The 17446-nt window shown below is 38.2% G+C and overlaps 1 protein-coding gene across 1 annotated transcript in view; it reads left to right on the top strand.

Annotated features, from left to right (window-relative positions):
- The first annotated feature begins 203 nt into the window (after positions 1-203).
- Positions 204-17446, top strand: part of dpp4.S (dipeptidyl-peptidase 4 S homeolog) — a 34688-nt gene continuing 17445 nt past the window's right edge. The window contains 6 exon segments of the mRNA NM_001088050.1: positions 204-271; positions 763-850; positions 15172-15261; positions 16750-16841; positions 16931-17005; positions 17291-17343. Coding sequence (NP_001081519.1) covers positions 266-271; positions 763-850; positions 15172-15261; positions 16750-16841; positions 16931-17005; positions 17291-17343 — 404 coding nt within the window. The 5' untranslated portion in view covers positions 204-265.

Genomic DNA, 17446 nt, shown 5'->3' with positions numbered 1-17446 from the left:
ATCGTGGAGAATCACTAAGTCTAAAGATCAGTGTGACTGCATTCCCAGGACCTACATTGGCAAGGGACACCAGCACCCGTATTCTGTGCCAAACTGCTGTATCTCCTCCTTGGTTATTGTTTAACAGTTTTGGCTCCGTTTTTAACTAGTCTGCATTCAATCATCACGGGATATCTTACCTCTCTATTTATTTTCTTCTCTTTGCTCCACTGATGTCCTTTGTGCTGGTTAAGGGAACACCAGCTGCAGAAGAATCCCAAGGAAAATGAAGGTCAGTAGCTACAGCTAAACCTTCTTTTACAGGTATTGGCTCTATTATCTGCAATGTTTGGGTCATTCTGTAATGTGATGCACAATGCCTACAGTTAAAAATGTAAGAAAATCGTAGGATTGCAGTAATACAGACTGAATTTCGATATCACTATGTTCAAGATATTGTCTCCTTGTTACATTTGTAACCAGTCAAATAGAACACTGTGTGCCATGGCAATGCCCTGTATTTGCTTTCTGCATGATGGATTTCCAAATATTTCATCCCATACCTATCACAAAAACTGGCTTGGTCTGAATTTGTACAATTTACTTTTGGATGTGAAAACTGATTTCCTTCACAATAACCCCCCCCCCAGTGGTAGAAGCTGTCCAGTGTTCATGAATGCCCATTGGGATTGTTGCCACATTTCTGCCATCCTTGGAAGGACTTGGCAAATGATTTCAGAGCAGTGGGTGATACTACTGTATACTTTTGTTATTGTTTTTCAGACATGGCTGAAGTGGTTGTTCGGTATACTAATGGGGGCAGTGGTTGTTACTGTCGTTGCTGTTCCTGTTGCTCTGCTTGCAACCAAAGGTAAGAAAATAGAGTCTTTACAAGCAAGTATCTCCCCACAAGGCCATGATATACTACAGTATGTGTATAATAGAGTAAGTTCATTCAAGCTGCTTGTAACTCTTTATTACAGGTTAAAAATAGGGTTGCATTGTTGGATACTCCATAGGGTACAGAGAAATATATGTTTAGCCTGTAACTAACTGTAGTCTCCTACAAATTGCTAATGTGGCATATGACATACTCTGATTTTTGAAAAACACAATTTGTCAACTACACCTACCTGAAATGTACCCAAACTGTTAGCTACATATGGGTTCATTTGTGGGCACATGTGCAAAGCTGAAGCTATTCACACAGATACTTCTTTATATAGGTCCTCTTTGGAACTTGTGGCAAGTCACAAAACCACTTCTATTAACATCATGTGTCACCTGCTGATAATAACATGGTTCTCTTAGCAGGTTGCACCTATACATGCACCTGATCTGCAGCCAGTGAACTGGACATTAATGCTGCTTTTAGCAGAGATATGAGTTGTGCTGCTTGTACACCAACACCATGATCTTTCATATAACAGCAACTTAAGTTAAATCTTTACTGTTCTTTTAAAACAAAGTTTTTTTTTTCCTGCTGCTGTTTGGGAGTGTTGTGTAAATTAAAACATATTGTGGACACATCTGGAGTTTTTTCTCCAAGAGATTGGAATTTCTTGTTTTAACGTACATCCGAAGAACATATTTGGGCAACTTGAAACATATGCAGTCTGGCTGGGGAAGCTGAATATTTTTTATGACTTGCTGTTATGGATGGGGCTGAAGGCTGGCATGTACAGTTTATAAATTGATCAGACTTGATCCACAGAGCAGTAATTAGTGATTGATTTGTGTCCCTTTGCAGAATGTTTATTCAGTCCTCTGGGTTTTATGAACTGCACATGTTTAGAGACTCTGACAGAAGAACCTCGTGTTCACATACAACTTTCCCTGCAAATTGGTCAATGGTTTACAACCCTGTTCCATTTTGTTTTGTTTACAAGCATTTTACATTCTGGGCTTAGATACTTGTTCTACTTTCAGCAATGACTGTTGTGTTTCACTGAATGGGTCCCAAATGCAACCCAGTAAAATTAAAAGTAAAATTGTGTGATTGGAAGTGAAAACTGATATGGTTCGGTATGATCCAGAGGCACCAACATGTCTATGATATATTTTCTACATAATATATCTTCTGTTCCATAACCAACAATACTTGGTATCTAATATCTGGATGGTATCTAGTCTGACATTTTGTTAATCAGCTACTATAGCATGACTACTCATAAGCTACAATAATTCAGAAAACCACTAGTCTGTCAACTAGAAAAACTCAATAACATCACCATAACAGTTGGTGGGAAAAAATCCATCGACTAATGGAATGTGGGGTTAGATCAAAGTTGTCAAATGTCCCAGTGGGCTGATAATGCCAGAACTCAACTCTGGGAAGACGAGCAGCAGAAAGGATTATTTGACTCCTTATTCCGTATCTTCTCTCCTGGGAGTGGGGGTGACAATTAACAATGTGTTCCCTGAGAATTCTCCTAGCCTTCCTTATTGGACGTAACTACATAAATTCACTACGATGCGGATTTTACTGAACGTTACCTCTTGTGCCAGACTTGCCTTCGCCACCTCAGACCAGGCGAAGTGCAATAGGAGTTCCAAAAAAAATTGTTGAAAATTGTTAAAAAAGTCCCAAAAAACACTAGTCTCTTTTCCTTTTTCAGGGTGGAAGGCTGAAAAAGAGCATACATTTTTTTGGGGGTAACCGGCTTCCCCCCTACATACGTGCCTAACATATGGCACATAAATTATACACTGGGCTCATGTTTAGGGCAAAATAAAAACTTTATTTTATTTTATTAAGGTGTAGTGTAATGTATTTGCTGCAACATATATGTCCATTGAACTTTAACTTCCAGCCATATGCAAATTAGCCAATCCTAGCCGTTTGGAGCAGTAGCACTAGTGAAACTTCACCAGCATTTGGCGCCCTGGACGCAACTTCGGATTTTAGTGAATTACCGTTGTCTTGGAGAATCTACGCCTAGCGAAGTGTTGCGCTGTGAGCGAAGCCGTCGCTGGTGAATTTGCACCTATGTGAGGTATAATTTAATGTGCTGTTAACAAGTGTATGTCAATAAAGTATCCTTAAAAGGATTCTGTCATGGGAAAACTGTTCTTTTTTTAAAAAAACACATCAGTTGATGGTGCTGCTATAGCAGAATTCTTCACTGAAATCTGTTTTTCACAAGAGCAAACAAATATTTAATTTTAAAATCTGACATGGGGCTAGACGTATTGTCTGTTTCCCAGGTGTCCTCAGCCATGTGACTTGTACTCTGGTAAACTTCAGTCACTCTTTACTGCTGTACTGCAAGTTGGAGTGATATTGTTCCCAGCCGCCAGCAGACTAGCAATAGAACAGTGGCGGAACTACCGGGGGAGCAGGGGGTGCTAGCGGACCAGGGCCCGCACCCCCTCAGGGCCCCCCGCAGTCCGCGAAGTCCGCTCTCCGCTGCGCATATCCCGGACAGTTTCCGGGTGTACAGAGGGGGACGGGGCACGGCTGCGCGTCCTGCGCCAGGGCCCGCCCCCCTCTAGTTACGCTTCTGCAATAGAACAATGGGAAGGTACCAGATAACAGCTTGCTGATGCAAAATAACAGCTCCCTGGCCCAGTTGGTGACCTTTATGCTATAGGGTTGTCCATGAAAATGAAACTGGGTTTTCTTCCAAGATACCTTCTCCTTCTTCTAACTCAAAGTAACATGGCAACTTCCACAAATACTGTATAGACAAAAATAATATATTTCCCAGTTAGTAAATTAACCCACTATAAAACATATCCTGGAACATAATGTACAGTTCTTTGCCAAAATAACTGGTCAGCATTTAAAACTGTTTCACAACATGCCAGCCATACTCTGTGTTCAGTCTAAATGCTCTTATGTTTTTGGTTATTTAATAGTCTGTTTATTGCACATCTTTGCCTCATAGTTTCCGCAGCTTATAAATGTGCTTAATAATCAGGCAGTTAAGTGGTAAAAAATAGAAGTTCATCCTTATACATATAAAGTGAAGTCCTATTTTTGTTTCACAATATATTCATCCTGTGGATTGTGAAACTTCCTTCCTGCTGCAACTTCTGAAATATAAATGTCAATGCTTGTGTATGCTGGTTTACTGACCACTTCATACAAGCCTACAGAGATTTATATTGTGCAATTAATCTTGAACTCTCAGCTAATATTTCAGCCTATTTTTTGCACATGCAGGTTTAATGCCTAGCTACCCCACATTATACATACTACAACTATTCACTGTACCATAGGATAGTGTTGTCTATTTCACTTTGCCCTGGTGTAAATTATAGGGGTTGTAGTAGTGAATTGCAAAAGAACCACTCAAGTGATAGCCAAGATCTCATTTTGATTTCCTTTTTGGTTTTAAATCCCCTTTGTTTTCCTAGGTCTGACACAAGAAGGGCTGACTAATGCTTTTTTAGAGTTATATATTTGGTGCTCGGAGTTTGTTCTTTCCTTAATTCTTTCAATGTGATTTATATGCACTCATACTTTTTAATCTTTTTAATGTCTTGCCAAATACACTTTTCCCCATATCTGGCAAATAATATGATAATAGCAAATGAAGTGTTGAATGACTATAGTTCCTACTGATCCTGTGTTGGTGAAAACAAATGTATCTCCTGTGCTGCATCTGTTAGCACCACATTTATATCAATGTTGTTACAAGTCCCAATCTGAACTGAAGGCTAAAGCGCAGGGTTTCTTATGTAAAATGGAAAGGATAACATCATAGATTTCAGAAGAGTTGGGACTATGGATCCATTGGCTAAAACTCTTAAGTATTAGATATTTTGATGGAATTATGTTTTGTAAAAGTAAGCGTGACCTAATTAGGTCACATTAGGAATTCTGAGCTTGAATTTCACTGTGATTTTTATCTCACTTGGAAAAAAAAACGCGTTTCTTTTGCTGGAAAAATGGCCATTGACCCAGATGTATTTGGGGCAAGAAAAAAATGCCCATTCAGTCAATGCATTTGGTGAAAAGGCAAAGAAAGTTTAGCGAATTTTTTGGCATAGCAGAACAGAGTTAACAAGTAAAAGATGGAAATTTAATAAGAATTATATGATGTTACCATTAACTGCATTGCAAAGAGATGCACAATATATTCTGTGGGATAATTTCAAAAGGGGTCACAGGCACAAATACAATGGCACTAAAATCGACCCAAATTATGATTTTGCATCTAAACATTCTACTTGCACTTCTGCATAGCTGCACTAAGTTCTATTGTATATGTGCCTCTTCTGCTGATTTGTACACAAGTGACCCTATTTGAAACTAGGAAACATGCTGCTATCACCCTTAATGTGGCAAAGTTGAGTCAAAGTAATTACTCACTAACTCCATTTAAAGTTTTCTGTACCAGAAGTGACACAATCCTCTCTATGAAAATGTTAGACTACCAGCTGCCTTCATTTGGACGCACTGGTGTAATTAATATCTAATAATCATAAAAAAACTGCATTAGGGATAAAAAAACAGTGATTTGCACACTGAACTTCATTGTTTTTGTAAATTACCCTTAAATTGTTTCCTCTCATTTTGCCAGAAAACCTTTCACCCTGCCTTTGGCTATAGCGTGGCTATCCATCCCTATATGATAAATATATGGCCCATGTAAATATATCACAGGAGAATGAAAATAGGGTTTTCCCAGTGAGAAATGTGAGAGTATCTGTACTCCTGGTCTAATGTGCTACAGGGCCTTATTATAATATAATAATAATTATAATTCCCTGTGCTGGATGCATAATCATAACCTTAAAGTGAACGTTTTTCTTAACTCATTCATAATGGGAGATCAACTGCAATTGGAGCAAGATTAAAAAATGTAGGAAACCTCTTTAAATTATTTTATGTTTACTTACTGTTCTACTTTAATGGAATAGAAAAAAATGCCTGTTCCTACCTGAAGTTATTTGCTTTATTAACATCTTGGTCATGAGTTTTAACCACAGATGCTGCTCTGTGGATAAAATAAATGTTTACAGATAATACTTTAGGTATCACATTTCTTGGGAAATTTGAAATATGACTGTGAGCAATGAGCAGAGGGAAAAAAACATTCATCCAAGTGTCTCATGAAAAAGAACTTCCATATGGGCTGCAGCAGGAATAAAGTCAGTCTTGTGACACAGAATACTTAAGGAGAGGCAGTTAACTTAAGTTCAAGTAGGGTCGGTACTTAAAGCTTGAAAATATTTTAATAGAACATCAAAAGATTAAAGAACATTTTAACTGTTCCAGTAGTTTATTTGTATCATTAAATTAGAAACAGGTTGGATTTGAATTTATTTTGCACTTGTTTGTGCTGAAGACCTAATCATTAATACCAGTCTGTTTTTAATTGTTATATAAACAATGACATATTACAATTGCATCAGCATGTTATCATTTTAGCCATAATCAGGTCCAGTTCTTCCGTTTCATTTGTAAACCCATAATAAGGTAATCTACATTTAATACCATCCACCATATGGGAGGCACAAGTGAATATTGATTAGCAGCTATTTAAAGGGATTGGGTCATCATGGGATTATTGGGTCTGAAAATAGAGGAAAAATCATATTCCTGGAGGTTGTGTTCCTACAGTTGTGCCCTGCCATGTGAGTGTTGAATGAGAGTCAAGAGTCTTGGGCCTCCAAGGTCTACCAGAGAATATGATATCCAGTTCCAACTCATTAGATGACGCCACAGCTAATTATATAGAAGTTATAGGCTTATTTTCACGTATGGTAATCACAAACCTCAGGGGAGTATCTAGATTCCTGTCTAGGGCTGATTTTTCTAAAGTGGCCTTGGAACCGGCCCTCAGCTACTTGGGTGTCCCCAGGTTTTACTGCATGAGAATCCAGTAACTCCCTCATGGGCAGGCAAGGGAGCCAGAAAGGACAGAGTTGGACATAGACAGGCCAGGTTATAACAAGATAACAGCCATAGAATCATGAGACAAACTCAAAGTCAGGAACAAGTCAGGGTCAAAACCAGGTAGTCTACATTAGTATCAGGACCAGGGAGGCAGGTAACAACACCAGGACACCTATAACAGGCAGTGAGTGAGTTTAGAGAGGAGGATTTTAAGGACAGGCTGATTTTTAACTCTGAGCATTTGTGGCCAGATTGACACTTGAACAAGCCATAGTTACCTGAAAACTCTGATCCCAAAGGCAGTGAACCAGAGCCATAGCTGTTGGTTTCATATAGAGAAATATGATCTACATAGTTTCCCAAACATAATTGGTTTAGGTCCAGGCAGAATGTTACACTTATTAAGGTGGATATAAGAAAAGGTTGATAGGGATTGACCCCCACACTGGAGCCCACTTAGGCATTGATACTCTGTCTGGTCCAGAGTAACCTGTGGTCTACTAGTAATATGGGGAAGATCTGGGCTCATGTTACTTGTGACTTTTTTTATGCTGTAAAGTACGTCATTGGCTTTATTGGCCTCTGTATTAAGCTTGAGTATCAATCATACCCAAGACCAAGTGGCAAATAATGTTCTAGCTGCAAGGTTGTTTTCTGGGTGACAAACCTGTAGGTGCCTGTATATAAATCTGCATATTTATCCTTGTAGTTTTATGCTGATCATCCTAATGTGGACATTATCAGCCATGCATCATCAGAAAAGACATAACTGTTTCAAAAAAAGGAAACTAGTAAGTGGGCCCTGAAAGCATAACAGGAAAGGTGGAGGAATGGGGCCATGATGCCATTAGGTAAGGCCTCTTAACTGAGTTTAGGTCCCAAGGGGTGATGGGATACTTAAAAATGAATGACAGTATTGTAGTGTGGCCCTGCACTGGTACAACTAGTGAGTTTCATTTAGAAACTATTGTGTATCCTGTGCTTGAATGGCTGCCCCCATGGCTCACAGCAGCTTGTTTATATACTGTAGTTGAGTTTCTAAAGAAAACACACCAGTTCTGCCAGTGCAGAACTGTGGTGTTTATACAAATGGCCTGTAAATGTCATTGTGCTCAGACTTATACTATGGATACTTCCTTTCAGCTTAAAAGTGAAAGTTACTGTTGTGTAATGGCTGCATGAGTCTCTGTTAATAAAGCACTGTTATACTCTACTCATCCTCAGCTACCCAAAACATAACAAATTGACGATGAGATGGCTCTTCTACCTCTACAGCAGCCTGCGCCTTTTCTTCCAAATCCTGGTTAGCCTACCTTTTACAGCTTGGATCCGTATGTTTGAAAATTACATTATTGCTGCTGACCAAGGGAAGATTTCTGCTGCTCTTATTCACTGCCTGGGAGCAGAGGGACAGCGTATATTCTATATATTACCATTACCTGATGATACTTATGAAACTGCTCTTACTGATGTAAAGAACTTTTTTGTGCCAAGAGTAAATGTGGTTGCTGAAAGATATAAATTCCGCCAACGTGGACAACGTAATGGCGAATCCACAGAACAATTTGTAGCAGCTTTGAGAGAGCTGGTTGTTACCTGTGAGTTTAGGAATCTAACAGATGAAATGCTAAAAGACCAAATAGTGGAAAAAACTAATTCACCTCGCATTAGAGAGAGACTATTTAACCCTTGCAAAGGCTATTACAGTTGCTAGCCAAATTGAAACAGCAGTAGCAGAGGCTAAAACTCTCAGTCAGGGAACTGCTGGGAATGTACAGATTGTGAATTCAGAACTGTGGCCTAATAATGCACAGTCACAGGCAAAATACAGTGCTAAGGAAAGGGATTCACCTACACTGCAAAACCATACAGCAAATACAAATAGAAAATAATGCTTTTACTGTGGTTCAACACAACACACTGCAAATCATGTTACATGTCCTGCAAAAGCTAAACGGTGCCGCAGCTGCACAAAAGTAGGACATTTTTCTAAGATCTGCCGTAGTTCTGCTAAAGATGTTCATGAAGTCACTACAACAAATGTCACAGTATTAAGTGTGGATAAAGCTGGTAAATTTATTCCAGACAAGTTTATATGTCAGTGTCAGTACTGCTTCTGCTGACAAGGGACACTCCATTGACCTGATGCTTGATACAGGTTCAGCTGTTTCTATACTACCAAAGGATATTTTCTTGAAATACTTTGCAAAAGATCCGCTTGTTGCACCTGCCCTGAAACTGATCAGTTACTTAAAGGATCCAATTCCTGTGCTTGGTTGCTTGCCAGTGACTGTACAATTTGAATCAAATACTGCAAAATGTGACTTTTACATTGTGAATAAGGGTACTGCTATACTTGGAAGGGATCTATTTGCTGCATTAAACCTACAATTAGTTGATGGTCTCATTACTACAGCGCCAGTGCCTGCCACACAGCCGGTATCTAAAATTTCACCACAAAGCAACACTTCACTGGGTTGTGCAAAGAACTTTGTACACAAAGTTAAGGTGAGACCAGATATCCAACCAATACCATTTTCTGATTCAGCATGGGAAAAACTTGCTATTGATATTGTCGGTCCTTTTACAGATGGTCCTATAGACTGTAGATTTGCTATAACCTTGATAGACTATTACAGCAAATGGCCTGAAATTGCATTTGTTTCTCATATAACATCAGCTACAGTAATAACATTTCTGTCTACAGTCTTCAGCAGAGAAGGTAATCCAAAGCAGTTAATATCAGACAACGGACCACAGTTTGTCTCATATGAGTTTGAATCCTTGTATCTGAGAGAGAGGAATATTGTGCATGGGAAATCTTCAGTGTATTACCCACAAGCAAAGGGAGAAATCGAGTGATTCAACAGAAGTCTGAAAGAAGTATTACAGACATCAAATCTTACTGGGAAATCTTGAAAAGTATTTACAACAGAGTTCCTACAGTACATAACTACAGAGCAACGTGCCATGCAACAACCCAATCATCTCCATCTGAATTCTTACATGGCAGATAGTTACATGTTGCAGACATCAAACTTCCACAAAATACTGTGCCTACAAAATCATCTACTGCTGACATTGTGAAACGTCAACAAGCCAAATGCAAAGCTTATACTGACAGAAAACATGGTGCCAAAGAAGTACACTTTCAGCCTGGATCTTTAGTCAGAATTAAGAAACCAGGAATACTGAAACAGGAATACGGGTAGATATGACTTTGGAGAAGCTCCATTTGATGAAGGACATTTTCCTACTCCTGATGTCAACTGCAATAGGCCTGAAGAAAGTGAACCTATAAGGCGTACTGAAAGAATCAGAAAGCTACCTGAATGGACCAAGGACTTTGTTGTGAAGAATGTATAATATTGTTTTAAAATGCTTTCCTACTATAGGGGGAATATGTGGTGTTTATACAAATGTCCTGTAGATGTCACTGTGCTCATACTTATACTGTGCATACTTCCTGGAAAGTGAAAGTTACTGTTGTGTAATGGCTAATAAAGCACTGTTCTATTCTACTCATCCTCGGCTACCCAAAACATAACACAGCCCAACAGTACTTTACATGTTCATTGCTCATCAACACTTATTTTTTGGTGTGACTGTTCCTTTAAGCCTCCTAGTCTGTCACTAACTGAATGGTGGAACAAGTAGTGGACACTGTTTTTCCCTATCATGCCTTTGTCCTCTGTGCCTTATAAAGGGTGGCTAAAGAAGGTGGTGTTATTGTGGGTTATGTCATTTGATGGGATTCCCTCAAAGAAGGGCTACTAATTGTAGGTAAGGTCTAAGGCTAGTAGCTGTGACTATAAGCTGGCATTGTTTAATTCTTAGGGAAGGAGGTACTGTATAGATGGGGAGTGCTTGGATGGAAACGTAAGCATGTATGATAAATTGTAGGAATGGATGACTGAAAGAAAAAAGCAACATAGCCAAAGAAGCACAGTAGAGAGTAGAGTGAATATATACCAGCAGATGACAGAATGTCAAGTGCAAGGGAGTGGGAAGAAGTAATATACATGGTTTATTTAAGTTAAAGACAAAGTTGTGCCGAGCAAAGTAAAAAAATGACAAGGATCAAAGATCCTGTTCAAATATTTACAGGTGACATTCACTGCTGTGGACAGGACAAATAATAATAAGGTAGTAAACTACATGTAGTGCGTGTGCCCTACAGGGTAAAGAAAGCATTGCTTAACAAAACTGGTATTTAAAGTGATTCAGCCTCACACTGTAAAGTCACAGTCCAATTACATGTGCCAAATAAAGATGCTGCCTCAGATCTTTGCCAAAATGTGTGTAGAGCAGTGATTTGCAAAACATGGGCCTGACCCACCATGGGGCATTCTTGGTGGGTCTAAATATTTTCCTCATTTGCCTGAATGCCAGTGAGGAAGATATTTAGAGTTTGTTTTTACACATCTAGATACTCCTGTCCAGCTTGAATGCCAATTAGGGTGAACACCCATTTGCTGCCCTAGAAAACATGGCTGATACAATGACATGTTGATTATCTTTATGGGGGGCATAGACCTCAAATGGGGGCTTGAAATCCAAATAAAAAAATATGAGTCATAATGAGTATGGGAGAAAGGGTCAGTGACACAGGGAAGTATAAAAAGTCTTGATTATCATTGGTTTTATAGATAGAAATAAAACAAAAACAGTGGTACCGTGTTAGCCAGTGGCAAACATAACATAAAACAATTAATCACAAAGTATTGTAGAAGTGATTTAACTGTGTATATGCTGTGCCTTTTCAGCTTTTATTTGCGTTTTGCATGACAAAGGGACCTTGTTGCTCCTAAAGTTTGCAATGTATTTTTATTGTTAGCCAATATAGGTATCACTTCTACAATACTTTTGCTTTGTTTTTTTATTTATTTTAACTGATAGAAAGAGATTCTGTGGCACCTTAAGCGGACCTTAGTTTGTCCATTAGACTGCATCACTAAAAAGAACTTTGAATTTCATAACAAATAATGAATGATAATACATATGTTCTGCACTGGATATTCCAGGCCAATGTTTTACTGAGTATTTACAGAAAACTAAAGATGATGTAAAGCAGGTTTCGCAAAAGCCTTAATTTTTTCTTAGATTATGAAACAAGCCATTTTTACTTAGCCTCTCCGTGATCTAATCTGTTATGATGATGAGTAGTACAGACCAAAGATAAACTATCTGAACTGATGAAATGAACTGATCTGAAGGAAACATGCTGAATAATAATTATATGAAAAACAAGTATTTGTTAGACTAATATACCTGAAAGGTTAAGGTCCAGGCAATGATTCAGTAGAATAGCCTATCACAATATGCACTAAAAAAAAATACTTCAACGTTTTAAGTAAAATCAAGTACCAATTATACTGCAATCATTCTTTGTTCTCAATAACCCCAAAAGCAAACTGGATTCATTGACTTATCTGGGTACTGGTCTTATGGGTTATTGCAGAGCTAACGATGATCAATGCCTTGTCTCTTGTTTAGCTAAACTGAACAATGTGTCACCTGATCAGTTTGGCTCAATATCTATCATTCTAAACCCAAGGAGGAGACTTACTGGAGGAGCAGCCCACAACTATTGTAATTGGTAAAATCACAGCAGGCTGCAAAGGTTTCCCTAATTTTTATTGTAGGAAGTCTATAGAGGAAAAACTACTCCAAGCTGTTGTTGATCCGGCTGGTCTGTTTGAAATAAATCATGTGATTGGTTTCTATATGATACAGGACTACAAACAAACATTAAACCATTTTTATTACACAAACACCATAAAGTCTTTATAAGTGAAGAAAATTCCTGCCTGGATATTGATCTACATGTGTTGTAGATAGGTAAAATTCCAATGCTCTATTTAGCAATGAATAAATTACCACTTAAAACAACAATAAATATAAGGAGCTCAGGGACATCACCAAAGGCATATGCCTAATGTGTCATTATGACTTATTTAAATGCTCTTTTTCCCCCAGTGAAATCTATAAGAAACAAAGCCACTCTCATTTATTTTCAGTCGGACACACAGGAAATAAAACTTTGAGAAATATCTGAAACATCTGGAAATTGGGAATTGTAAATCATTCTAATGTTATTATTTATGCTTTGGCTTCACAGTTCATGACGGCTGACGGGTTTCATGCAGAGGATGAAGTGTGAGGAAAAACATAATGAAAAATTGACTGTTATTAGTGAGTTATTAGCTGCTAGTGATCTAATCCATCCATTTCTTATAAAACTGGGTAAATAAATAAATAGCTTAAGACCCAGATTTAGACAGGGTCATTTTGGGTTGGGGCAGACGAGCAGATTCGGGGAGATTTCGTCGCCTGGTGACTAGTCGCCTCTTCTTCTTAATACACTTGCGGCGCTTCGATTTCCGAAGTTTCCTTGTGAGGCAACTTGGGGCGACTTCAGAAATCAAAGCGCCGCGAGTGCATTAGTGCAGGTGATTCTTCATTCAAGCATACGGAAGGCAGACGGAAGGCAGTTCGTGGAGATTGTCGCCACGCAGAAGAAGCGATTAGTCGACAGGCAACTAAATCTCCCCGAATCTGCCCGTCTGCCCCAACCCTAAAGGAACTGTAACACCAAAAAAAGTGCCCTAAAGTAATGAAAATATAATGTACTGTTGCCCTGCACTGATAAAACTGATGTGTTTGCTTCAGAAACACAACAATAGTTTAAAACAAGCTGCTGTGTAGCCATGGGGCAGCCTTTCAAGCACAGGAAACACATTAGATAAGCATATCACACCGATAAATTCTGTAGGATACAATGGGAATCTACTGTGTGTGAAGAATCCAATTGTATACAACATAGCTTATCTGTTATCTACTATGTATACTGTGATGAATGACTGCCCCCATGGCTATACAGCAGCTTGTTTATATAAACTATAGTAGCGTTTCCAAAGCTAACACATTGGTACTACAGCAGAGGTTGTCAGGACACTTTAAATTCAAGTTCCTTAAGGTTCAAACTTTGGTTAAGCTCATAAAAAGAAAATACTGCCATAATTTCAAGATCATCTACTATGGTGGATAAGTTTTCACCCCCAAATCCTGACAGGCCAGTCTGTACTTTATCTACGGGAACAAATGTTCCATTTTCCCAAATTTTGCCTTAACTGGCATTCAGGTTAACCTCCTTTTCCCCCTACTGCCATAGCTCTAGTTTCTTCAAGGAGGTCAGCCCCATATTTTGGGGACCATGGTAGTAGACAATGATATTCTAAGGTTGTTTGCAACTGGTACTTAATTGTAACTATTAATCAGAATATGGACCCTGAAAAAGCTTACCAAAAAGAACAAAGGGGTTTAATACTTAAAATATTCAAGGTGTTGCCCATTGCCTTTTAAAAGCACCCCTCTCTGCCAGTCCTTATATTATTGGCCTCTAGTGCTCAAGATGCACTGACTGCAGTATAAAGTCTCAAAAGTCTGTCAAATTATATCACTTGTTATTTAAAACATAATCAGTCCCTCCATGTGTTCCCCCCCCCCCCCGCATGTGATGCCCAATAAGTAGATTCACTTATATCAATCTCTAGTATGAATTGTGTTCAGTGGCAGGCAGTGCAAATAAGGTGACTGTGAGTGCACTACTTACATTGAGGATGTACTGTGGGCATCCATTGAGTCCACATCATATTTATATTTCCAATTGCAATCAGTAGTTTTTTGTTTTACTTGTCAACTACAGAATGGATGTACATTTCTAGTTTCTAAGGGTTACATTGTTGGGGCTACGCTTATATGGTTTATAGTTCTTTTTATATACTGGATCACATTAGAATCCATGCACAGATTTTACTAGTGTATTAACCCATAGTAACCAATCAGCAATAGACTGATTAATGCTAATGTCTGACTGGTTGCTATGATGAGTCATTGCACTGGTACAAATTTACCCAGTAAGAGTGCATGGGTGTTATTGTATGATAATTATGGTGTTTCTTTGCCAGCCATGTCAGCAGCTGGATAAGTTTGCAACAACCTATAATTAACTTTCTAAAAAACAAAGCAGTTTCCTTTACAAACCACAGCTGAGAAATAAGGAAAACAAAATTGTAACTCAGAAATTGTTCCACTTTGTTGGAAATACTAGCAATGTTTCTACATTGTGTGCAGACCGCTACATTTTGGAAGTCATCCTCAATTACAATTGTTAGCAGATGTGATCTTGGATTTTTACATGAACTTTTTTTCCATGCATTTTCCTTTAAAAGCGACTCTTTGAAAACAGAAAATGGGATCTGGTTCTGATATTTTTCATTAACTTTGTATAGAAAAATGGTAATTATTTATATTATATCTTATATATTTTTATACTACAGGAAAGGGAGATGACCGCAAGACATTTACACTGGAAGATTATTTTAGCGATGAGTACAGGCCCAAATCGTTTGGCCTAAAGTGGGTTTCAGGTAACAATCTTTCTATATAAATGTACCCAACAAAAAGAGCAGGCCTCACTGATGTGCACTGTTAGTATATTGTCATGTAATGTCACTTTATTCACCCTAAAACTACAAACCCTTCTGCTAGGAGGTTGCTAGCAATAGTGAGGATGACACCCAACACTGGAACTGCAATGGCTATAGAGTAAGATAATGTTTAAAACTAAAACTGATAAAATGATAAAAATAAAAGAAGATAAAAATGAAAACTCAATTTTTTAACAGCCAATGCCAGACTGCAATTAAATTGTAAGATCCAATTAACCACTAAACACCCAACACACAAATATATTCCAGGGTAATAAGCATAGGCATGAAATAAAATGGGCTTCCCTTTTAAATTAAACATAGACCTTTTGCCAGAAGAACATGGTTGGTGAATGTGAACTATTGGCTCAAGGCAGGCACTAAGGAGACTGATGTTTCTGCTTACATGATTGGCTCAACACAGTCTTCTCCACATTCACTGGAATGTTATAACTAGGTGAATCCTAGAAACATCCTTAATCCTCCAAGCCATTCAAAGCCATCCAGTGAAATACCTTTTATGGATGGTGTTGCCTAGGCCTATGCTGAGCTGCTGCAAAACAACTGAAGCACTGATCACTAGTTCACAACACAATCTAAAGTACTGATTATTGATTATTGGTATAGAGAATGTTTACTTTAGGATTTATTTAGCTTTTGTCTAGTCAATGTAATTGATGGATACATTTAAAAATGACTTGTGTCCCAATTCATGAATTCTTTGCAGCCATCTTGATGGCATAATTTGGTAACATATATGCACAGTATACCATAGACTCCTTAAGACTGAACAATGGCACAAATTGCATGAATTAATCTATTCAGTGATGGAAAATTGCATCCCCATAAGTGATGTGCAGGTCGAGAAAAACTTGACTCTATCCCGCCATTCCCTCCTATTTATATGCCTGCCCCGCCCTGCTGTGATGTCACAGAAGGGAGCATGGTACACAGATGCCGAAGTATATAAAAGGAGCATGTCTGGCAGAAGTGGAGCACAAACTTTGTGTGCCATTGACACAAACCTTCCTGACCTGTGGGTCGGCCCGCACATCACTAATTCCCATGCTCTTTGGAGATGGAATTATTTAGAGTAAGATTTCTTCTGTAAATAGACAATAGGAACCCTACACGGAATATTCTGTCCTGAGGCAAAATCTCAAAATGTTTAGTAGACCCTGTTATACAGTATATAGAGGCTTATGATACAAATAATAAAGGTCTAATGGGAATTTTCCCCTCTGGGGCCCACTAGGAGATCCTCCTGTAATCTTGCAGACTAGGTAACTTTATTCTAACTGTATTTCTGTAGCTATTATGTTTCCTGTCTCAGGCAAAATGGTACCAATATAGCACGATGGAAATGAGAATTCTTCAGAACTAAGTGAATTTCATTAATTTTGTCTTTTTTTTTCTCTCTTCTTCTAGAAAATGAGTTTGTCTTCAGGGACAAGGACAACGTGCTCATTTTTAATGTTGACAACGAGACAACAACAGAAATAATTTCCAATACCACTATTGTAGGTGAAATATTTGTGATTCTTATTAAGAACTTACAGACCAAAACTAATTTCCCAGTATTAAATTATTGAATTTGTTTATCCAACAGCATAATAGCAATTCTTCATTTTATACACTTTCCGAAGACAGAAAATATGCACTGCTGCAGTATAACTATGAAAAGGTAAGAGTGTATTTTCAGTGTGAATGGCTCTTGTTGAACCCAGGATATCGAGTCTGATCCATACAGTGTTGGAATTTGCAGTACTCTTTACCAACCAATCTGTAGGCAGCATATTGGTCTAGTCTTTGAAATCAAACATCATATAGGTTGTTATGGGTTACTAGACCTGGAATAGACTTTGTAATGCGTATTTTACTAAAATAAATATTGTTTAGTTAATTACATCTGTTCTGTGTTAGCCAGTAAACCTAAATTGTCTTAATGCTGTATCTTGGTTTCTTCCAGTTATGGAGACATTCCTACACAGCTTCTTACCATATCTATGACATTGAAAAAAAGTAAGTTGCTTCACTAAGATGAAGATCTATTTTTTTTAAAAGCTTGATAATTCTTGGTAAATATCCAGTGCTAATAACCCCATGATGTCCCACTCCTACTTCT

Source organism: Xenopus laevis, chromosome 9_10S (assembly GCF_017654675.1).
Source record: "Xenopus laevis strain J_2021 chromosome 9_10S, Xenopus_laevis_v10.1, whole genome shotgun sequence".
Taxonomy (NCBI): domain Eukaryota; kingdom Metazoa; phylum Chordata; class Amphibia; order Anura; family Pipidae; genus Xenopus; species Xenopus laevis.
Note: the sequence above shows the minus strand (reverse complement) of the source record. Positions and strands in the feature narration are given on the sequence as shown.